We start from the raw sequence: 24,394 nt of genomic DNA on the forward strand, positions 1-24,394 counted from the left end.
GAATAGGGTAACAATACATGGATTCATTTATATTGTATTTACTAGCAGCTTTTTCAAGCCCACAATTCCCTCTTTGGGAGCCTCTTTGAATGACTTTCAGGTCTTCAGACATTAAAAACTTAAAGCCCCCTTTAGTAGGATTTGGTAAAGCAAAATGGAGTTTGCTATGGGAAAACAAATTACTCCTGAAAAGCAAGAGTTGGGTCCAATTAAGTTTGAGAAGATGTTTAATTGGTAAGATGATGCTCAAGTGATTTTGTTCAACCACAGCTCTAATATTACAGCATTTCAGCCAAGTCTGCACCAAGGACACATGCACACACCTTTCTGTTACAGGCACTACAAGTCTAAGCACTCTGTGAAGGTGCTGAGCACCACCTGCACTAGGAACAGCAGCCCCACATACAGAGGAACCCTTCTGAAACCCCAAGCCCTTCCTAAGCCACTTCCCATGTGTTCAGCTGACTGCAGAACATGATGTAAGTCTCAATGGCTCAAAACACATTAGCATTGCATCACTCATGACAACCACAGAGAATTTCTGAAACCAGGTCAAAGGGTCACAGAATTGCCAAGCTATTAAAAAGATTAGATCTCATCACACAAGTGTAAGAACCCACTTTGTCCAATTCCGTTTACTGACTGCTGTATTGTTTCCTGCTTGTGCCTGAAGAGGCACAGAAAAAGATTTCAACATAGTTGTTAAATATTTAGGTTAAAAAACATAACCAGTCTGGAAGAAAGTTGAAAAACCATAATTTAAATAATTCCTAATTTTAGGAGCAAGTGAAAACATTCATAAAGAAACCATATAATGCCTGGAACTGTAAAATACAACAGCCAGCAGACAAAGATATAAATCAAGGTGGATTTTGCACTCACTTTTTTTTTTTTGACTGTCAATTGCTTGGGATAAGTGACTGAAGAACCACAGGCCCTGCAAACCTACTCAAACTATGCAGTAACAAAGCACTTCCCCCGGCTGCACCAGCTCTATACATGACATCATTTGCTTACAGAAGGCAAACACTTGCCAATTTTAAATAAAACAGGATTCAATCTGTTGAAAACAGACAGATGTCTACGAGAGTGGCTATTCCTGTGTCTCCACACTAATTCCTAGTGTTACACGAGCAGTGCAGCAGCTTCACACGGCCTGCAGGATCCTGCTCGGAGCAGACGAAAACGAGACTGCAGGATGTAATAACCTCGTTAGCTGGGACTGCTTCCTACAAGGGAAAGCTTCCAAGCTGCAAAGTGCCACGTGTTAAGAGCTGTGTTTTATTTCAAGTGATTTAACAGGAAATCTTATCGTTGCCAGTGCAGTTAAATACAAGCTCACCTATTGTGTCTACTTTCAAGATTAGTTTGTGTGCAGGTTTTTCACCGTTCTCATGTTTTGCCTGAGTAACCCTTGACTCTGCTGGAAGAGCTGGAATAGCAATCACATCCCCAGAACCTTCAAGAAAGTCCAGCAAGGAACTGGGCTGATAGATGAGAATTCGGTGAATGGTTTTTAAAAAGGTGAATACATGCATAAAACAAACAGCAACATTACTTTTTAAAGAAGCTTATTAGCAAATTATTTTTATTTTTTAAAGTCATAAATCTAAGCGTGATAAAGTCTGGTTTTCCCCAAAATAAACTGAAAAAGACTTAACATGCTGAGCCAGCATGTCTTTATTAAAAAACAATTAAAACCTTAAATACCAGGCTATGATCAAACAAACACTACTAGAATAAATACTTCTCTTGACATTTCTGTTCATTTCTATCACTCAATGGAAAAATGTTACTGGCTTCCTGAGGGGCATAAATTGGAGAAGGTTACTTCCACGAAAATCTAATAAAGAAAAAACCCTATTTTCCCTGTTACATCCTCTCCTGTTACTCTGTAAGGAGATGCATTATACAAATGCACAGTTTAACTAAAAAAAAAAGAAAAATTACAGAAAAATACAAAATTATTAAATACTTTGGGGCATTCAACTGATGGCTTGCTGCAAAATGAATGACCATGAAACACCTCATTCATCCATGAAATCATGGCTTTGATTTCACATTAAGGACTGATAAATAACAATGGCTCTAAAGCTCTATAACTGTTTGCTGGATAAATCCAGAAACTACAAGCTAAAACCAGTAATATAATAGAGTTAAAATCAGATTCTCAACCATGCAAGTTGAGAGAAGAGCTATGTGGTATTTCTGGAGCAGAGTGCAGTGTTAGCCAGGGAAGAGTTGATGAGGTGGTTTGCCCTTAGGGATCAGAAAGAAGTAATCACCATCCATGAAATGCTGAGGAATGACATGGACATTAGGAAAACTGTAGTGTGCCATAAATATTTCAATTTGAAGACGGTCTGGGGTTTCCCCAATAGCTTTTGGGGATGCAAACTATTCAAGCCTGACATAAACAGTAGCAACAACTCTAGTAAAGGGGATGAGCTCCCTACACTAATGTGGCCAGCTTACCTTAGATGACAAGCATACAAGGAAAGCAGATATTTCTAAGTGCTGCAGACACTCAGTAACAGATTTACCTGTACAAACTAACAAAAGCTTGTTAGAAGTGGTCAGAGACTTTAGAGCTCACCTGTTTCTGTGCTGATGCTCCCATGTGCACCTGGCAAAACTTGACTGCCTGTTCAAGTGCTGCTTCTTCATCCACCTAAACACAGAATCACAACTAATGAAGTCATAATTACTTATCTAATCTATGAATATAATTAAATTGACATGAAATGGAGATGTAGAACATGGGAGTAAGGGGGAGAAGCAGCACTTTATGGAAGAATGCTGACCTTAAGTTATTCAGAAGTATCCAAAGATATATACTCAACTCTCTCAATTCAAACTGACATTTAGCATGAACAAACCCCACATAATTGGTATTGCACCTCTTAATTGATTTCAGAAATTTAGTTTCAAAACACGGAGGGTCCTACTCCCCATCTCCAGCAGTGGTCTTGTCAAGAGAATGATTCTTTAGGAGATATTTCTCTCTCCAACTTTTGAACAGATATAGGGCCAATTTCACACTGCTTGGTTTAGCAATTACTGTTGTTCTACAATCATGTCCGAGGCCACACAGAAAAATTACAATTAATGATACAACACTTTACCTGCTTAATCAGCATGTACGTTTCAGACATGATCTTCTCAATTTTACCCAGGTCATAGGCCATGACTTTCTGACCCTGCTGCCACACTCGATAAGCATCGAGCAGGAGTGTTTTTCCAGACTCCACATCCTCAAGTAATTTCCTCTTCCTGCTTGATCTCTGGACAGGTTCCTCTGTAGGTACTGCTTGAACTATTCCTTTAGCTGCCTGCTGCTGATGTTTCGAGCTGATACTCAGCTCTTCCAAAGAAAGTTCTGGAGTCCGGCTCTCTGGAGCTCTCTCCTTTGAGGTCCTGCCAGACTGAAGCCGGTCTGGCTCACTGCGTTTACATGAAGAATCAATTTTTTCAGGGTCATTGGAATAGCCATCAAGATCCATAGGCTCAACTGAGCCAGGGCCAGGGAGCTCCTTAATCTCCTTCTCATTCCTGTCCTCTTGTTCCAATATGTCCATAGCATTGGGAATTTGTCCCTGGGTCACTTCCTTTACTCCATTTTCAGTACTATGTACTACTCCATCTGATAAAACTGGCTTTTTGGGAAGGACATCTTTCCCTTCTTCAGCACTACTTTTATTTGAGACGTCTGTTGTCATCCTTCCTGAAGCAAGGTTAGAGGACTTGGAACCCTGATCTTCTGAAACCTTAATAAAAGAAGTCATTCTTCTCTGTTATCATTGAAATCAGAAAGCATTTGAGCACAGCAATGACTACCATGAATATTGACAACAAGTACCTTTCATTACTGCCTCTGCTGAAAAAAATGCATTTATTCTATGTTCATTCTTTTTTGTTCCTGAATGTTAATTAATCCAAGCCACAAGTCTTACAATTAAAGTATTTTAATCAGTGAAAACACCACAGAGAAATCAACGAGATGGACCAAAGCTGCAATGTTTTTTTTTTTCCCCACTACTTCAGTCCATGCTCTGGGCTCCAATAAATGAAATTCAACGTTTAACAGCACAAATTTTTCGTCTAATGTATTGAAATCAAAACTCAATCTGTTTCTTTTGGCAGCTGCAGATCACTCTCAAATTTATGAATCTTCTCTTTGGTTGCTCTTACATAACTTTCTTGTTAATAGATCAAGAAGTAGGCAAAATCCTGCTACAGTATTTTAATTTTTATACCTTTTCTTTGGTGATGTTCCAAAGGTAGAAAACCTCAGAACCTCATCTCTTCTTTCAAAAATTGCTAATGATACAATTCTTCCATCCAGATTTATGAACGAACTATTTAATATACAGAGTTCTGGTGTTCTTAAGGATGTTTTCATTTAGTTTGTTAAAGGTATAGTCTTTTAACTTGCAAAACCCTTAGGAGCAAGTTCTTCCTTGAATGTGTTTACCAAATAAAGCTCCAATTTCCAGTTACCTTAACCTGGAAACGGATTAGTTTCTATATGACTTTTAAAAATTAAATCTAGATTACAATAATATGTAATAACAAGTGTGGTTCTGTCAAGGACTAGCAGTTAAAAGTGGTCAGGCATGTAACTTCTCATTGTCTGGTTTTGTTTTGCAAGAGGAATCTCAGTTCATTTTAAAAGGAAATTTCTAATAGACCCCACCTGAAAACAGAGCTTTTCTACACTCCATGTATATACCATTACCTGAAATGTAAGGGACTGTCAAACCAAACTCACTGCAACCCATTTTCAACAACTGTATTTGCTACTGGATTTCAAAACCAGAAAACAACAACACTGGAATAAAACTTTTTGTGTAGTGGCATATAAACAAAAGGTATTAGAAATAAGTGCTGACAACACAGCCCTTCATTCTCAGGAGATCTAAGGAATGGGTAAACTGAACCTAGAAAAACCTAGTTACTAAATTACAGCCATTAAGTGCCCTGCTGCCTTACCTGTGTCAGATCGTTGAGGGTGTCCTCCAGCACTTTCACTGTGAGCACAAAGGCTTGTTGGGCCAGAACCTGGCGATCTGCATCACGCAAGTACTTCCTGAGCCACGGGGAGAGAACAAATGAAGTTAACTGCCAAAAGCTTACAGGAGTGTCAAGGCAAGAACCAGGACATTAAAAAAAATAAAAAAAAAAAAAAAGGAAAAGCCAAGACAATAACTTTAAAACAAGAAGAAAGCACACAAAACATTTACGGTTGCCTACTGAAATGTAACACTTTAGCTGTTTCTCTCCACAACCATCAAACATGACACCCATGAAGCAGAAGTTAACACTATCTACAAACAGAGGGAATGGGAGAATGCAAAGAGAACAACACTGAACAACTAAACCCAGAGCAAACCAGACAACCAGATTTACAGTTTTCTTGTATCGAGCCTTCTGTGCCCCTCAAATACCAGCTTTTTATTCAAACCCTTTCTTGAAAAAGAGTATTAGTTACACAAAGCTATGCTGAACTCTCAGGTGATTTTCATGTTCTGGATAAAGCATGCATGTGAGATTAAGTACACAAGCAAATCCTCTCTCATTAGTCATATCAGTTGCCTTGGAATCTAGGATTTTTAGAGCTAAAACATTGGTAGGCTAACACCTTTTTTCCTATTTAGTGTTACAAAAAAATAATACTGTATGTATAAAACATTCACTTACAGCTTCATTTAATTTACTAGAGCACTGTAATTTCAGTGTATTCTGACACAATGTTTTAGATTGCTTTCAAGGAAAACATTTCCAGCCATCAATCCAACCTAATGGAGTTTGACGGAAAACTAAATTTCTACTTCAGAATTGGCTGGTTTTAATGAGAGGGCTAAAAATCAAGTAAATAACTTTGAAAGGTACTATTTCAGTCAAAAGGCCAACATTTTTAATACATGTATTTTCCCCCTAGGGTGTAATTTTATGGTTTGCTTTTCAGACATAAGATACAAACACCTGACTCCTCATTAGCTCAGTAATAACTAAAAACTCCCTATTTTTAAAACTAGGGTTGTTCCAGGCATATACCAGACACACCCAGAATATCTGCATTTCTAAGTTCCTGTAATGATTACAGCTCACCATGGTTGGCACTGGCTGATCCAACATGTCACATTACTTGTTTTTTAAATTCAGTCTAGACTTATAAATAACATAATATTTTTAGTACAACTGTGGGCTTGCTCAGGACAGAATTTAAACCTTCTATGGTCCAGTTCTTCTGATATGCTAAAAGTCAAAGTATTTTTGGCTTCAAGTTTGCTGAACAAGTGGTGACGTTCCCAGAAACACTATAATCCATGCAAATTCACATACACTCACACTGGAAAACACATGAAGAAACCTTCAGTGTCTCCAACTTATTGCCATCAATCATTCAAGTTCAATTTCTTAAGCATTTGCCAGAGACCAATTTCAACATTTCCCACATGGCAAGCTACTAGAATTTTACCTCAGTTGCTTCAATGTTTTCCTAAGATGTTTATTTTGGTCCTCCCATTGATACGAATCCGTATATAGCTCACATTAATAGCTTTTTTTTTTTCTTAAATAAGGTTAATGCAATTAAAATTAGATCACCCCTGAACAGGATAAGCTTTTTAAATAGCATCAGCTGCCAAGAGGCACATAACCATTGTTCAGTCCGTCAAGGATTACAGGAAGGCAGGATGCTGGGCCGTGACCCCCTGTGCTGGACACAGCTCTTACGCAAGAGTGAGCAGAGGGGGAATGACACCAGTGAGTCCCCCCACGTGACACAACACCCCTGTAAGCCTGTTAAGGCACCTGTATGGCTGCTCTGAGTTTCAGGAGAAACGCTGAGAAATTCTAAACTACGTTATAGAAACGTAATCCTGAGAAAAATTAACCACTGTATTCCCAAAGGGATCTGCCTAAAGGCTTTTTTTCCTAAACAAAGAACATCTTTAAACAAAATAGTTACGCGGCGAACAAAATATATTTCAAAGCTTTACGAAGCAATGGATTAAAACAAAACTCTCATACTTTCCCTGATCAGGGGTTCTCTGCAGCATAGATGAGACCTTCAGCAAGGTGTTGTAATCCTTTAGCTGTGACAGCACATTGAGCAGCAGGACAATAGAGCGGTTCATATGAGACGCAAAACTGCCCGGGCGGTCGATCTCATCCACGGGGATGCGCCAGATTCCCTGCAGGGGAAGGAAAAGAGGAAACTTCTAAGGAGAGACCCAGGTGAAAAGGACAGGAATATGAAAATATGGGTCGGACTCCGAAGCACACTGAACTTCACTGAGGGACAGGGGAATAACGGACAGACAGTTGCTGTGGCCCCACAGCCAGGGAGATCCGGATTTAGATCTGGATTTAAAGTCAACTGATTTCTGCCAGCAGAAAAAGGAGAAACTTTGCAGAAGCCACAGCACACCTTCTAAATATGCTTCTGAACTATTCCCAGAAAAAGCAAGCGAAGCTCAAATTATATGGTGCATTTTTCTTAAAAGTCTGTGAATACGCCTTCCTAAGCCAAACCCAGTAACTTAAAGTAAGTTTTCCTGGCCTGAAAGCTGTTACTTGTATGCAGTCACAGCAAATTTCTATCTTCAAATAATCTGCTAGTAGACATCTTAGGAATTTGGTTACTGCCTTGATACCATCAGTGTTCACCACAGCACTAACCAGTCTCATAGGAAGAATCGGATTCCTCAGCAGGATCCATTTTCCAGTGGCAGATTCAAATACTTGTGCATACATCCTGTGCCTTCTAATTAAATTTTGGGGACAAGGGAATCTTTAGGGAGCAAGGCTGGAGACTGACAGGAAACATAATTTAATTAGGGTTAGTCAGCTCAGATTTTGCAATGCCTAGTAAGTCTAACAAGATTTTTTTCAGGTGTTTATCGTGGATGCTGTCAACACACTAGTCAACCATACCTGAAAAGATGCACTGCACATACTACTATGCTTGCATGTTAGAATGAGACTTCTATTATGGCCATTCACTAAAACTGCTGCTGCATCAGTACAAACCCTTCCCTCATGCTTTATTTGGTTCTGAAGCTTTTCCTCCAGTAGTTTTCTAAGATGAAAATCCTCTGATCATGTAAACCATTTTGTGACAATGCAGGAAAGAATAGTCTCATTGACAGGAGTACCTGACTGAGAATGAGTTTGGCTTTATAAACCAGTTCAGGGAGCAGAATATACAAACATTTACTCTCTATATACTTGTTTAAAGGTCTTGCTTTGGTTTGTTTAGCTTTACTTTCAATGTGAGCAAAACCTTTCAGAACTTAATACAAAGTGGAAGCAAAGAAAATGATTACTGCAATCACAAATGACATTTGACCACAAAAGCAGATCCATAATTCCCAGCCTACAATGGACTCTCCCCCTGCATGTCTGCAGAGAACCTGCAGTTCTACTCCAAAAGATGTATAGGAACTTAAGAAAAAACAACACACAAATATCAGTGTGTTAATATTAGTGTTTTCACATGGAAAACAATAACTTCAAAGAGATATAATGCGCAGACTAATCTGCCAAATTTTCTTGCTCTTGGTTCTCCTCATGTTCCCTACTCTCACTCCCTAGTGATCACATAGAAGCTTTTTATTCACAGTTTCCTTTTTCCAGAAAGTACCTAAAACTGTACCCTGACCGACCCCCCAAGGCACAACTGTTGCTTCTTCCTGTTCCCAACAACCAAGATCCACAAACACCTTCCCTGCCTCGGTGGTCAAAAGCTCACAGAGCTCAGCAGCTCTCAAGCACCTACAGATCCTGTAGGTAACAGTTCTGTAAAACAGCACTCATTTGATTTAAATAAGAGATAGCCCTTCTTCCCCCAAACCAGACAATAGCTTTCCTTTCAGGCTACAGATGAAAGACACAGATTCTGGAGTTGCTATTTTTTGCTTCTCTGCACGTATGTAAACTGGGCTTCTGCCAAATCCTAAAACAAGTGAATGCCTCATAATGGCACCACATTGCAACAACCTACTTAGCCAATTTAACTACACAAAACAATTTATGGTCAACTACAGCACGCTGTAGGAGTGGAACACAGCCAATGTGTAGGTAGGTTCCTGGTCTTTTTCAGCAATTATCTCATCCTTCATTTGAGTCAGGAGGATCACTTGGATCAGATACCGTATCTGGAATCAGTTGGAAATAATTTTGCAGCTCCTTCTCACACGCCCCGTGTATACACTTGAATGCTACCCTAGAAATTACAATAACACAGGAGAACCATTTGCAGTGGCAGAATATACAAACTGCAGCCAGAAAGCCAGGAAAAAGTCCCTCTGATAGGCACAAAGTTGCATATTTTGGAGAATGCTGCTTTCTACAACAGGGTACATCAGAAGAGCTTAAATTAAAACTCATATTAGGGGTGTTTAAGTGTATTTATCATTATGATTACAAAAGAAGCACTGATTTAAAAAGGAAAGTTGCTAACTTTTCATGTGCTGACTTGCAGCTTTATAAATGCAAAACAGCAATAGATGAGACTGGTGTCCCATGATACATACCTGCCTGCTTCACAGGCAGCCTCGAGCCAAAAGCAGAAACAAACCTGCCATCAGCAGTCAGAACAACATTCATTCCACCCACTCTGATTTTATTAAGCAATATGCAAAACACTGATGGCAAAGTGAGTTTATCAGAATTTATTTCATGAGTGACATCGAATTTTTAAGACTGCAATTTCAGTCAGAAACTAAAGAATGTCTCATTTAAACCTCTCCCAAAGAGAAGTTTAACAAAGCCCATGTTAGCAAAGTACCTCTCTTGAAAGTACATCCAGAGAGGAGTGCAGATCCTTGTAACAAAAATTTCCAGTTCTTTGGAAGGTTTTATTACTGATTATCACCACTGAGGCCATCTGACAAAAAGTCTCCACTCTGGCCATCCAACACCCGCTCCTGTTTCTGGCCACCATTCCCACTGCTGAAGGTTCTCCTCCCTGCTGCCACAGCCAGCAAAGCTGTTTACACAAAGCCAGAGGAAGGAGTGAGACGCTTCCAACAATTCCAAAATGCCTCTCAAGATCCAAAACATCACGCTGCTCTCCATGCCTTCCTGGCAAAACAAACACCCTGCGAGAGTGGGGGCGGGGGAAGGGAGCCTGAGACACACTGGTTGGGAAAAACAGATCTGGGAACATGCGAAAATCCTGCAGAGAACTTAATACTGAATTTTACATTAAAACTGAATAATTAAGTCAGTCTCTGCCATAATCCTGGTGACATGTTTATGATTTTTTTTTCAGCTTGGAACTGCTGCCCAGCCTGCCTTTGCAGAACTGCAGACTCAGGGAGGAGGGTGAGCAGGAGAGGACAGCATTGTGAGAGGAGCCGCAGCAGTGGTGGCACTTTCTAGTTCAGTCACTGAAAATAGAAAGGAAGGAAGTGCTTATTATTCCTCCACGCTGCTTACTCCAGAACTTTAGGGGAGGGGATTCCCTGGGGTTTAGGAACTCCTCTCTGAGGAGGAGAGGCTGACAGTTCCCAACAAACCCCAAGCTTCCCTGGGGATGGCTGCTGCTGGCACAGCACAGCTCCAGGGTGAGCCATTTTCTAAGCAGAGATCAAACTTTACCCTCAGTTCTCCCTGGTTCTGCTTCTGAACGAAATGGAGAAATGCAAGTCATGCTTCAGATGATCCAATTCACATACAAGAAGCAAACACATAAAACCCACACTGCTACAAATAAAGACTTCCAATTACTCAGTTCCTTCTTTTTTCTTTTATTTTCCTTTTTTTTTTTTCCCCAAGGGGGCCCAGAAGTTCAAGATGCACCACATACAACAAACTCAATTCCAAGTGACCAAAGCAAAACCAAACACTTCTTCATTTGTCAGTCTCAGTAATGTCCTGCTAGGAAGAGCCTTTAGTAAAAACAAATGTAATTTAAATATTATTTCAAGATTGTTAAAAAGTATGACAAAACTAACAAACCAACCAAAAAGCACAGGGAAAACATCGATTAATAATGCAACAACCTACACAATATTTTAAAATCACTAAACTGAACTAAGCACAACAGCACAATCCCTGGAAAGCTCACACTTTCTTAAACTTCTAAAAGTCTTTGCTTTAAGACAGGGTTAAGCACAACATATTGAAGTACTACTTGTTTTACTCATGTCCTGTCTTCTCAGTTACTTATATCATCACGACATCTTGCTCTGGGCACCTGCAAAGGAAAGGAATGTGGCTCAAGCTGAACTGTTTCAACACACAGGATTTGAGACCTCGCTCTCTTCAGCTATTTAGTGTTCAAGTCTTGAGCATGTCTTTGCCTGACTCACGACTTCCTGCTAGCTCTGAGTGTAACCACTAAAACCACTGCCCCCTCCCCCATTTAGCAAATTACTAAACCACCTTTTCTCATCCAATCTTAACGTGCTCCCATATCTCTTGTTATTTTACTCTGCCACCTGATTTTGGCTTTTCTTCTTTTCTAGAAATAATTCTATTATTTTTCTGCCCAATTCCTCATTTCATCCACACTGCTATTCAGTATGTCATGGAACAATTCAATCCCTGAGAACAGGAATGCGAGTGGGTACAAAAGTATTAAGAAAGGAAAGCAGCTGTATTCAGAATATTAAAAATACTATCTGCAGGGACCTGTGTCATCAAGGAAAAAAAGTAGCCCCTGCTTACTGTGAGTAACTTGGCCAATTTCAAAAAAATCTTACAAATTTTTTCAGAATACAGCTGAATATAATATAGCTACTACATAGTACAGTAACAGAATATAAAAAAAGTATAATAAATAAATGACATTTTATCAGCCTGGAAAAGGAAACAGAAATAAAGGTAAAACGGCAGCAACTTCCTTTCAATAAGTCAGGACCGAGCAGGATTACAATTCCTGGTCTTTAAGGTAAATATTGTCTATTTACTTTTTTTCTTCTCTTTTAAATATACACACACTTGGAAAGGAATAAACAGTATGTATGCTTTTTGGAAAAACTGTGGAATTTTGCAACATTATTTTAGCAAGAGAGCAGCATGAAAAAATACTGACAAATGGAAATGCTCCACATGCTCCAATCATCATATGCTGATAAAGATAGATAATGGACAATTTTCAACTCCTATTTCGCTCTTCAAAATACCATGTATTTTCAGAGTCTTAAATTTCAGACTTTTCAATTTCTAGAACAATCACTTTACCGTTGACTTGAGAATAAATTGGTTTTAACCCTATCAAAGAACACCAAAAGCCACAGTCACTCGGGAGACTGTGAGGATGAGTCAGGGACACACACACACGAGGCAGGGAAAGGGAATCATTTCCTTGCTGCATAAGCAATTACACAAAACCAGAAATGCCTTGTTAAGATGATGAGTTACAAGTTCAGGTGGAATTAATGAAACAGAAACCGAGGCCTACAGATGGCCTCTGCAGAGCACTGGGTTTGGCCACTTGCCAGGCAGAATCTAGAGGTTTTTGTTCACTCGGTCAGGAGGCTTGAGGAGTTTTTACTCAGATGGTTCCCATGTACCATGTGATTTCACAACGATGTCAACAGAAAGTCACATCTTTTTTTTTTTTAAAGGGAAACAGCTAACTAGACTATAAAAAAAAAAGGAAATAAAAGATCTATTCCACTCCACAGCTGTGATGGAAAGAAAGGTAGAGAAGAAAGTAAGGGGGAACGACAGACTGGTCTCTTAAAACCTGTTCTAAAGGTGCAGTGCTGCTCAAACAATGGCACAGCAGCATTCCCAGCAGCATTCCCCCCGGAGCTCTGCAGCAGTGTGCCTCAGGCAGACATCACCCACGTGAAAATCCAGGATGAAAATCCAGGAAACACCGGAGGTGTGGGCACAATGCATCATCCTCTGCATGGAGATGGTTGCTCCCTCACTGCTTTTCGAGGTTAACGCCAACAGTGCCGGTGCAGTGTCCTTCTCCAGGGTACTCTAAGAAACAATCCTCACATTCCCTCTTGATTAGTCTCTAACCTGCAAATCTGGGGTGCTAAAGCAAAGGTGCATTTGAAGATAAAGCTGTGGAACGCTGATTTATTTTTTTTTTCCTTTTTTTCTGTTGCCAACATTAACCAAGGTTCCATTTCAGGCAGCTGGACAACTTCTCAAGCTGGAAGGTCAGTTACTGATAAAAAGACTTTGGAACAAATTACTTAAGTACATTTATCGTCTTTCCTGCAGAAGTTGCTCCCTTTTACCAACTGTATTTTAGGAAAGAGAGAAAAAGGGAATGATTAGGAAAGGAATTAAATTATCAGCAGTTAAGTTTGATTCCTTGTGTCTTGCAGCCAATTCAGGGTTTTAAAAGGAGAGAAATAAGCTTGCCAAAGGGATGCAGAAGAGCAGAAGGCATCCAGAGACTTAGTCAGGCACTTGCATCTACTCAACAGAAACACTGAGGGGTGTCTGCTCATCCATGTTGGAATTTCTGATTCCGCCTTTGTTGCTTCAGTATCCTTTTTTGGGGTACATTTTGGTTTTATGTCATGTCTCTGTCTGAAAGAGTTTGGAATTCCTTCTTTGGGAGGATATAAAGCACAGAAATCCAAAGACTGCTTCCAGATCTTCTAATGGGCAAATAACTTGATGCAGAAACATAATTAAAGAATAGGAAACCCTTCATGGGAAAACCTTTTACCAGAACTTTGAATTTCTTTAGGCATTTTCTGGGGCCAGATGCAGGAAGACTTCTTTACCACCAAAATAAATGGCTAGCAGGGCATATCTAGAGAGTGACAGGGGTTCTGATTTTGCCTAACACCAGCCTTTCATTGTTTTCAGAGGATTCTCCTGCTTAGAACTTTTCTGTGTATTTGCCAGAACCAGACTGCCTGGCATTAGATGCAAATGGTGCTCAAAGCTAATGAAACAAGTTTGGTACAGTCCAACCATCAGCCTGGAAGTGGGCAGGCTCCTGCATTAGCCCCTGCAGACATAAGCAAACCCTCATTTTTTGACATGTGAGATTCATTTAATCTAACTCCACCTGTCTATGATACAGACACATACATTTACTGGTAACACCCAGAAACCTTTTACAGAGAGATAAAAGGCATTTAGAGGAGGTGGCTCACCTGAGCTTTTATGGGCTCCACTTCAGGATGAGATGAGTTACAAGCCAGAAACAACTATCCCCCTTCAACACAAAGGATGATGACTAAGTCATAAAAGATGAAGAATGTTAGGGGACATAAATGACGACTAGAAAGTCTGCAAGGTGGTTCTGGTATCTGTCAGTGGCATGCCAAGGCCTAGCCCAACTACTCAGTTCTACTTGTAAAGGAGGTGCTGCAGAACCAGAGAATCAGGGCTAACACAGAGCTGGGAGAAGCTGTTGGTTCCCAGAGAAGAGCAAGTTTAAGGATCATGAGATTTTTTTTTTAGGTAGATCCTTACACTTCTGTCACTATAGTGAGGTTCAACATCTCCCCAGAGGTTACAAAGTAAACTGGTAGCAGTAGTGTACATGCACTGTAACTGGTACTAGAATCTATTTGGTGGAGGGAAGATTACCTGGGGATCCCACCTGGAGCACTGGATCCACCTCTGGGGTTCTCAGCACAGGAAAGACATGGACCCACAAAGATGTTCAGGGGGCTGGAGCACCTCCCCTATGAGGAAAGGCTGAGACAGCTGGGGTTGTTCAGCCTGGAGAGGAGAAGGCTCTGGGAAGACCTTACAGCTATAGCAGCCTTTCAGTACTTAAAGGGGGCGATAGAAAAATGAGGACAAACTTTTTAGCAGGGCCTGTTGTGGCAGGACAAGGGACAGTGGTTTTAAATTAAAAAAGGGTTGATTTGGACTAGATATAAGGAAAAATTATTTTACAATAAGAGTAGCAAAACATTGGCACAGACTGCCCAGAGTGGTGGTGGATGCCCGATCCCTGGAAACATTCTTGGTCAGATTGGATGAGGCTCACAGCAACCTGATCTGGTTGAAGATGTCCCTCTTCATTGCAGGGGGGTGGACTGGATGACCTTTAAAGGTCTCTTACAACCCAAACTATTCTATGATTCTACAATTTTATGATTCTACCTCAGCCTAATTTTAAGAAAATTGAAAATTGCTTCGGAACACAGAACTACCAGCTATTATTTCTGACTACACCTTGTAACACCCAAAAATAGCGAGCCTGGCACAGTGTATTACTAATGTTACTCTGACAAAACTCCTGCCTCAGAAGACTACAAGGGCAGCACATACCCATAACAAAGCCCAGGTATAAAGAGAGACTGGAAATAGCTTGCAATCTAAAATGCAGGGACAGAAGTGTAAAAGTCTGGAGATAAATCTCAAATGTCTCACTTTCCTAAAGGTAGCCTTTCCACTCCTCTGGGAATAACAACAGGACAGTGCTTAAATGGAGAAGTTAAACATAAGCCAGATGTTCACAATGCATGGAGAATGATATAACCTGTGGAGTGTCCAAATGGGACAAGGGCAAGGCAGCTGCTACAAGAAAAGATAACAGATTTTTCACAAGCACATCAGCTAATGTTCAAGTTAGGTAGATGAGTGAGGTAAAGGAAAAATGCTAAATCTTACCTACCTGCCTTACAGGCACCTAAAGTTGTCTGTCTCCAAGCAGCTGACACTGATTCACCTCCACCACCTAGTGCAGTACATAAAATACTAGAAAGGAAAGGAGGACAAGAACTTCATAACATTAAGAGCTATTCTAATTGTTGAGATTCAGCACACTGTTAATGTAGAATTATGAGAGATTGTTCATGCTGAAACACGGCAGTAAAGGTCTCCTTGTACCTTCTTGTCACCATCTACTATTTCAGTAGGCTTGAAGGATTTGAAGAAACACATTTTCACCTATTTAAATATCCAAGTTTTAGACATAAATTACTGACTATCAATACATAAATACATTGATTTTCAGTATTTTAAAATAGGTTGTCAGAATGCTAAAAAGTTCTTTTACCAGTATACTCAAATTTTTATGTCAACACAAACTGCTCTTCAATCCTACATCCCTTACTTTTCAAAAAACAAAATGCTTAACTGCCCACTCCCACCTGACATCCACTATCCCTGCACTGACAGCATGGAGTGTCTTTCAGCTTTTAGACTCTCTTTTATAATGACACACACACTAAAATATCAAGATGAGAGGCTATAAAATCCCAGTGTTTGCAAAATATTTCAGCATGTTCATACAATGCTTAGAAAAAGTACTATCCTGTAGTTTTTACATCCATTTCACCAAGTTAAGACTTAAAATCTCAGAAAATACCAAAAGCTAGAGGGTTCCATCAGTAGCACAGAGGAAAATGCTATTATTTCAGAAAGCAAAGCCCCCAATGTTCTTTCTTGTCAGTACCAAATCACTAGAATATCTGGCATTAGGAGATCCTGAGGAAAAAGATCTTTGAGTCTGAAGGAACATGAATCAAAAAGTCCAGAGAACTACTGCTACTAATTTAGCAGCATCACATAGCAGCTCATAAAACACAATCAAGTGATCATCTTTAAAACTACTAGGGAAGAGCCTTCAGGGTAATTTCATCTTGATATAAAATTGCATCTTCCTAAAAAATACCTAGAAACATTCTCCTTAAAATATCTCCTGTCTAAGATGCATCTTTCAGAAACAGGCCTTTCTCTTATCTCAGAGTACTGTGACTGAACGTGCAGCCACATCAACTAACTTTGGGGGTTACTTAAGGACTGTGAGGTTATTTACAAAAATTAACAGAACCGCATATTGGACTGTAATGAATAACTGTCAATAGTTTTAATGACATCAATATAAACAAGCACTACAAACAAGTAGGAAATATAAAACGCAATACCTACCAGAAATGGTACTAAAAAAATCATACTCAACTGTTCACTGTTGGAAAACAGTTTTGGAAAGCAACACGAATGGCACGTTCCACAACAAACTGGTATTTTGGTATGTGCACACAATCTGGAAGTGCAGAGAAATACTTGCATCTTTTGTCAATGTTGAGAAGAACAAAAGCAATGGAGAGCTGAAGGGAACAAAATTTTAAACTCCTCTAATGCTCTGGCAGAGATAAAGTGACAGCAAGAGCTACTAGAAAAGCCTTTCAAATCGGAATACTGTAAGATCTGACTAGGATTCCCTGCTTCTTTTTCTCATGCCAGTTTCATAAAGATATGTGTTTGTAAATACATGACAATTCATATTTGAAGGTCACAGCTCTGTTTGAGGTTTCATACTGGCTTAGGAATGACAGAAGTACACATCCTGGATTTCAAACTGTTTGTCAGCTGAAGTTGAGGGCAGGAAGCAGCTTATTTAAAATAAGTGGTAAGAAACAAATATCCTGTAATAGTGGTTATGAACCAGAAAAAGACATATGCAGAGGTAAAGCCTTGGAGGAGACACACTCCTCTCAAACAACTGAAGCTCTACATGAGTTTGCACATTTCATCCTCACCAATTAAGAGCCTCAAATTAAGTTATTAGAAGCTGACAGGTAATTCATCTCATTATCTCTTCTCCCTCCACTACAGCAGCATCCACAGAACACTTCCCTTCTGTCCAGCAAGTGGAGGCCCTGAAGGAGTCCTGACGGCTATAAAAGGCAAAAAAATCTCTTTCTGTTATGCACCCAACAGCTAATCTCAAGTATCTTTTCTCCTCTGATACAGGAATTCATGTAACAAAAAAGAATTTCATTAACTCTATTATTCAAGTATTTTATCTCTTTGAAGGGGGATATGTATGTGTGTTAACACCTAACACTGTCTTGCTTTCAGACTCACAGGGCTTCCTCAGAAAAACAAAGTAGTTCCTTTGCCAATTTTAAGAGTTAGTGGAAATGCCTAATTCAAGTACATTTAGGCAGCAGCCTGCCTAGCACCCCAACTAAAGTTGACTGATCTTTGATAACATCAGAGAAACAAGACATCGCAGGGAAGTGATAATTCAATTACCCTATTTACAGTAACATAAATCACAGTATACACGGGGGAGCTTCAATATTCAACCAGCAGCAACACTACAACAGCTTAATCTAGCACAAGGCACGGCAGTGACTCAGTCAGCTCAGCAGAAGACAGGCTACAGTCTGCTGGTGTTTGATTTCAGGGATATCGTGAGACAGAAATTATTTGAGAACAACTGGGGTAATTACTGAGGAAGAGGAGGAGGAGTGAGGAAGGCCTCAACATTTAGAGTATTTCAGACTCCAATAAAGATGCTAAAAACACACAACGGTCCTATTACTGAAAACAATATCTGGGTATTCAAGATGTCAACCTGAACATGCTCCAACAAAAAAAGACACAACTCGCAGCTCCTTGGGTAATAAAAACCTCTACAGCATATGCTTTAATTCCTAGATCTGCTTCATGCAAAATGCCCAGAGCACATTCAAAAATCTGCCGTTGCACAAATAAACACAGGCTGCAGTAAATTAAAAAAAAATAGAAACATGGAGCTGCCACAGCCAATGCCGCAAACAGCATGTGGCACTTGCTTTATGCACAACACCAGAATTTACTGCAATTAAGACATACGTTCTAAAATTATAAACATGTGACCAGACAAAGCTGACTGGTTTTAACAAACTGCTAATTAAATTGGAATCCTCTTATCCTCTCTCTCTCTCTTTAGCTGAATGAAGCAGCAACTCTTACAGCATAGTAGCTCATGCAAAGTAGATACTGAACAACAGGCTTTCCTGTTAGGTCACCGTTAAGCAGGGGAATCTCCCGTGTGCGCCTGGCTGTCGTAGGCAGAGCAGGGAGCGCACACCAGAGAGCACAGCTGGGCTGCTCTGTGCCAGGCACAGTTCTTACAGACCTACTGGCTCTTTGCTCTTCGAGACATAAAAGACGCCCCTTGCAAAGCTCCAGGGCTGGACTGAAAACGAGGGTGCTAAGTAATTCATCCCACCGAGGGGGTGGAGGAAGCATACCGAGAAATCCCAAACAATACAGACCGTAGAAAACAAAAATCCCTCACCCTTTCGTCCCCCCTTCCAAACTTCTCTCGACTCCTCCGTTTCCCATGGCCCTCAGGATTTTTCCTCTGTGCAGCAAAGCAGCTCTATCCAGCCTCTAACTGCTGGCGAACCGAACTAATGAAATAAGTATTTCCCAACCACGACGGCGAATGTCATCAGAGCTGATCTCGTCCCTCCCGCTCGGAGCTGGGGTGAGCCCTGCGGCGCCCGCAGCCCACCCAGCCCCGGGGAAGGGATTCCCCGCGGGTCACGGCAGCTGCTCGGGAGGGTTCGAGCACCCACGGGCGAGCGGAACGGGAAGGGGCACAGGCACGGCAACACCGAGGAACGCCCTACAGCGCGGGGGGAGGGCGGCAGCTGTTTGTGCCGCCGCGGGCAGACACACCAAACTTCCTAGAGCACCGCGCCTGCCCCCGCCGGAGCCCGCGGCCTCCCCGCGGGGCATCCCCGCTGCGGGCGTCCCTCCCCGCCCGTCCCGGGCTCCCCGCGAGGTGGTGCGTGGGGGAAGTTCCCCCCGAGCCCCCCTCCACGGCCGCGGGGCCGCCCCCCGCACTCACCATCACCGAGGCGCGGGCTGGCTCCGCCGGAGCTCCCCGGCGGCCGCGGACACGGAGCGCGCCCGCCCCCGCCCGGGCCCCCGCACCGCCCCCGCGCCGCCACCTGACCGCCCCCGCCCGGATCACACTTCCTCTCGCACCGGAGTTGCCCGAGCCCCTGGAAGCCGCATACCTCGGATTTCCTGCCGCCGCGGCTGGATATTTGTTTTATTTCTCCCTCTTTCTTCGCCGCCCGGAGGCTGCGGGCCGGGGCCGGCCGTGCCTCACAGAGGATGTCGGTGCCGGTCACCGCCGAGCCTGGCTCGCAGCCATCCCGCTCAGGGCAGCGGAGCAAACAGCTGCTGCTGTCGGTTCGCGAGCATTAATAAAAAAAACCAGTTATTTGCTCCCACCTGTCCGCCAAACCTTCCCGAAATATTCCCTGACCCAGTTTAACCCCGCGGCTGCCGCTTCACCGCCCTTCACCTCGCCGCCACCCAAGGCCCCGTTCGTGACCTATTTCTGCGCGGCGCGGCCGGCTCCCCGCTCTGCCCGCAGCCTCCCGGGGCCGCCAGCCGGGATGCTCGGAGCGGCGGAGCGCGGCCCCCAACACCGGCCGCCTCCCCGGCGCAGCTGCCGCCATGGCCGGGCGCGGGGCCGCCCCCGCAGCAGCAGCAGCAGCAGCAGCACAGCGCGCACCGCCGAGCGCTCCCCCCGCGGGGCCAACACCGCAGCTCCCCCGCACGGCCCCGCACCGGCACACGGCGCGGCAGCCGCGGACATCGTCCCCCCTCGCCCCAGCTTCTGCGGTACCAGGGGGTGCTGCTGGCACGGTTCTCTCACCAGTCCTTTTTTCACTTCTTTCGTTACATCTGTCTTTCTCGAACTGTTTGAAGGGAAAAGCAAAGGTTTCCCCTTGTCCTTTCCCCCATACTTCCCTCTCCCTATAGTTTTGACGATTTCAGTCAGTCCCACATTAAGGCACCCAAAACGTGTCAGTCCACTGCCAACCTCAGTCCATCTAATCCTGCCTCACAAACTCACCGATACATCTTTCTCAATCTGAGTTTAGCACAGCTAAACTCATCTTCTTTTCCCACCACTCATCCAGGCTCAGCTCCAGATTACCTTCATCACAGAAGTTTAAACATTTTATCTCTACTTGTTCCTCTCTCTCACTTTGCAATTGCAAGTTACTGCTTTGACCTCTTCCTTGCCTTTCTAAGCATTGCAGGGACTTGTTTTGTTTTGGTTTTTTTTCCCTCTCCTGATTACTAGGATTATTCTGAAGTGCTTGAAATCTATCCTGTTTACTAACACCTCAGGTTTAATACCCTGCTGCACAACTGCAAGTCCCCACATACTAAACAGGAGTCAGTTGCTAAGGTTATCTTCCTTTTCCGTAATTTTTGCCACTTTTTATCCATCTTTTAATTTCATTTTCCTGTTTTCTTAGCACAGCACTTCAAGGGCTCTCACACTGAAAGTCCCGTACACCTTGCCCCTCCCTACTTATTTGCATACTCCATATATATACACATATACTTTTACACTTAACAGCATCTTGAAAAAAGTAGCTAGAGAATAATTTAGCTATCCTATTTATCTTTTATAAAATTACATTAATCAGCAATACCCTGTGTCTGTATCTCCATGTATACTCTAAAAGACAGGGATTTTTTTGTTTTAAAGCTAAGACTTCACTATGGGCATTACCACTCACTAAAACAAGCCATGTCTTCATTGCCTCTCACATCTTTCCACCAAAGGCAATAACAAATTCTATATTGATTAACAACGCAGCTTTGGCACTACCACTTCAAAAATCCATTAACTTTTTCTCTTTTGACTGCATAACACGGATTTACATTTTAAATACAGAACTGAAATGAATACTTACTGTCTATGTATTCATGCAAATAGGATTCTTTCTGACCTGCCCTTTTTCATCTGCTCCTTTAGTCACACTTAACAGTAGAGGTCCTATCTCCTCTATTGCACTGGAGATTTTTCCTAAGTATTGTCATTTCTTATGCAAATTAGGTAGTTGTTGTACCTGGAATTAAATATCATTGGTGTTAACTAGATTTGAAATTATGTTATATAAAAGTTCTGCACAACTTAACATCTTTAAGCCATAAGCATGGCAATGTAAGGATTTTGTTTTATAATTAACACCTCTTAGTTGATACAGTGAACAGTCACAGTATCACAAAAAGCAGCAAGAACACAGACATCTTCAAATGATAATAAAAGGTAAACAAGAATTATAATAATACTTAGTTACTAGATTCCAAACAAGCAGATTTTAAAAATATCACTAATTGGAATATTACATGTCTGATTCATTATTACTTTTGTATTGTAATATTGTTTTGTAAAAGTCCATTACAAACTTAAATCAAGGAAACAAATCTGTCTCTCCTTAGAGTCTAAAAGGATATGTTTTTCACCAAATATTATCTTTGATTCCGTCCAATTCAAAAGGCTTCTTATCAATTTTTATTTCTGATCAGCATTTTCATTAATCACCATAAAATGTCCCATGCTTGCACTGCAGACTCCTCCAGCACACATCATTCTGTTGTCTGAACCATCACAAGCAGAATGAATTTTGCAGTATTTCCATGTGCTACTGAGCCAAAGAATTCCAAATTAGTTCCCAAGGTAAAAATACAGCTGCTTGGTGAAGTGGCATCCCCTGTACCTGTAGGAACTGACAACATATCACAGGAATTCCACCTTCTGGATATGGGCCATACATTAGAGCCACGCTCTAAATTCAGCAGGGTTGTGAAAAAAGGTGGATAAAGCCATTTACCTGGAGTTTACAAAAAGGGACTAAACGTTTGGTGCTTATGTCAGAAAGGACCTTGAGTTATTCACAGGCACCCTCTAAGCTGCACCTCAGGTTTAAGCAGTCCTACTCCCACTGCTGCCTGCTCCAGCCTCACTGCTGAGGTGGCTGCTACAGAAGATGGCTGGCACCATCCTGCCAGCATTCTTGGGTCAGACTAAACACTATGTAATATCAAAGACCTTTTCGTTAATTACTTTTATACAGCACAGTATTTGGGACACTATTTAAGTCTTCTGGCTCATTAGAAGATACTATTCCAGACCATTAAAAACTGGCAAGTTTGTATTCACTCTGTGTTTCCCTCTTTGAGTCTCATTTAAATTCCTCTGTTTTATAAATCTTCAGATCTTCAAATCAATAACAACCAGAAAAAGTTTGAGGAACATCTCAGCCAGAATCACCTATGGGATTTGAGCTCTAGCATGTGCTCTCCAGTGCCACAATACTAGAAGCCAGATGGAACTGATTTTACACTTCTGCACACTGGGATTTCTCCATGAAATGTTCTGGGGTGCATAATGAATGTCCAGAGAGACTCCAGACCTCTCTGCACTGTCGAGATAAGGTGCCAGCTTTCCTTGCAAACACAGCATATGAGTTTGTTAAGGTCAGTACATTTGAAATTCTGCTCCTCTTTCAAATGGTTTTCTTCAGTTTGGAGGACATGCACTGTAAATCCTACCATGAACTCTATTTCCACTTAGATGGGATAGATTTCATCTCTTGTTTATAAGGAAGTAGGACATTGTTTTCACTTATGGATGGCTTTTTTTTTCCCCCCTTGTAGAGATAAGAGTAATCTCAAGTTTCCAGTGAATGGAAGTCTTACAGAAACTACACAGTATTCTTCCTTCAGCAGAAGTATTTGCCTCCTTTAGGTCAGATATATTCAATCTTGCAAACAGTCAGATAGCAACAGCACCAGATTGAAATATTTGCCTATAAAACCCTAATCCAGAGTAGCAAATTTTGTGGTCTTATCTAAGTGTTTTCCAGGAAAATTTCTCCTTTTCATCAATGCTGGAACCACTGTAAGGAGACCACTAGTGCTGAGCAGCAGAATTGGCTGCTACTCCCAAAACCAGCAACACACCTGCACAAAGTTAAACCCACACAGAGGTCCAGCAGGCAACAGAAAGACAAAGGTTAAGGTGAGTGAAGAGGAAGGAGAGGAGAAAAATACATTTCACATTTCATATATTCACTGATTTTGATATCCAGAAATGCTATCCTGTTTACATACAGGTTTATATTTCTTGTTTATTAAGAGGTAATTTTATTCCCTTTGAATTTCAAAGAGAAACATAAACCAGCAAGTGCCAAAGCTGGACCTCCAGAGGGCTTGTACATTTTCAAACCCTCTTACTCCTCTTAAGAACAGGAATTTCTATTGATATAGCTATTATTTTGTGACTTTCATATGGACCATATATTATCTGTCTAGAGACAAAAAAATGTAAAATCATACTGAATTATTTGTCCACCTACTACCTTTAAACTGCTGTTCTTAAAAGGGTAAGTGGAAGAAAAAACATAAATGCAAATGGAATAATGAGAGAGGAGTATGTCAAAAGACAGCAACAGGAATAAGTGAAACAAAGGAGATTTGGAACAGAAATCTGTGGTGTATCATCTTGCTGTCTCCACCTTGCTGCCCACAAACTTAAAAGACTTCACATTCAGACTCATCTCCTGGTGGGCCTTTCATTTTGTCAGCTCCAGTCTGCCACTGGAGACGGCTCTCAGACAGAAGTTTTCAGAAGAAAGACACTTTGCTTTACTTTACCTTATCAATTTGAGAACATACAGAGGCAGGAAATTTTATTCTGGCTCAATTATTTAGAAAAAGTAAGCAGAGACTTGTCAGATTTTGAAGGGAGAAAAGTGACATATTGAGAAGACAGTGATGACAATATAACACAGAAAATAGGCCTACATGGTAATGGTTTACTTGCCTACACTGTCACAATGATGATGGGCCCAAAATACAGTGTCTTTGGCTTCTAGCAAAAACTTCAGAAAGA

The 24,394-nt window shown here is 41.4% G+C and overlaps 1 protein-coding gene across 6 annotated transcripts in view; it reads right to left on the reverse strand.

The window, feature by feature from the left end:
- Window positions 1-24,394, reverse strand: part of CABIN1 (calcineurin binding protein 1) — a 110,303-nt gene that overhangs the window by 23,650 nt on the left and 62,259 nt on the right. For all 6 annotated transcript variants that reach the window (XM_051805413.1, XM_051805412.1, XM_051805419.1 and 3 more), the window contains 4 exons: window positions 7,036-7,199; window positions 4,993-5,089; window positions 3,126-3,767; window positions 2,597-2,671 (listed from right to left, as the gene is read on the reverse strand). In XM_051805413.1, coding sequence (XP_051661373.1) covers window positions 2,597-2,671; window positions 3,126-3,767; window positions 4,993-5,089; window positions 7,036-7,199 — 978 coding nt within the window. The remainder of the gene's footprint in view (window positions 1-2,596; window positions 2,672-3,125; window positions 3,768-4,992; window positions 5,090-7,035; window positions 7,200-24,394) is intronic.

The sequence above is a fragment of the Manacus candei genome, unplaced genomic scaffold, assembly GCF_025592945.1.
Source record: "Manacus candei isolate 608988 ecotype Guabito, Panama unplaced genomic scaffold, ASM2559294v1 h1tg000064l, whole genome shotgun sequence".
In the NCBI taxonomy this organism is placed as follows: domain Eukaryota; kingdom Metazoa; phylum Chordata; class Aves; order Passeriformes; family Pipridae; genus Manacus; species Manacus candei.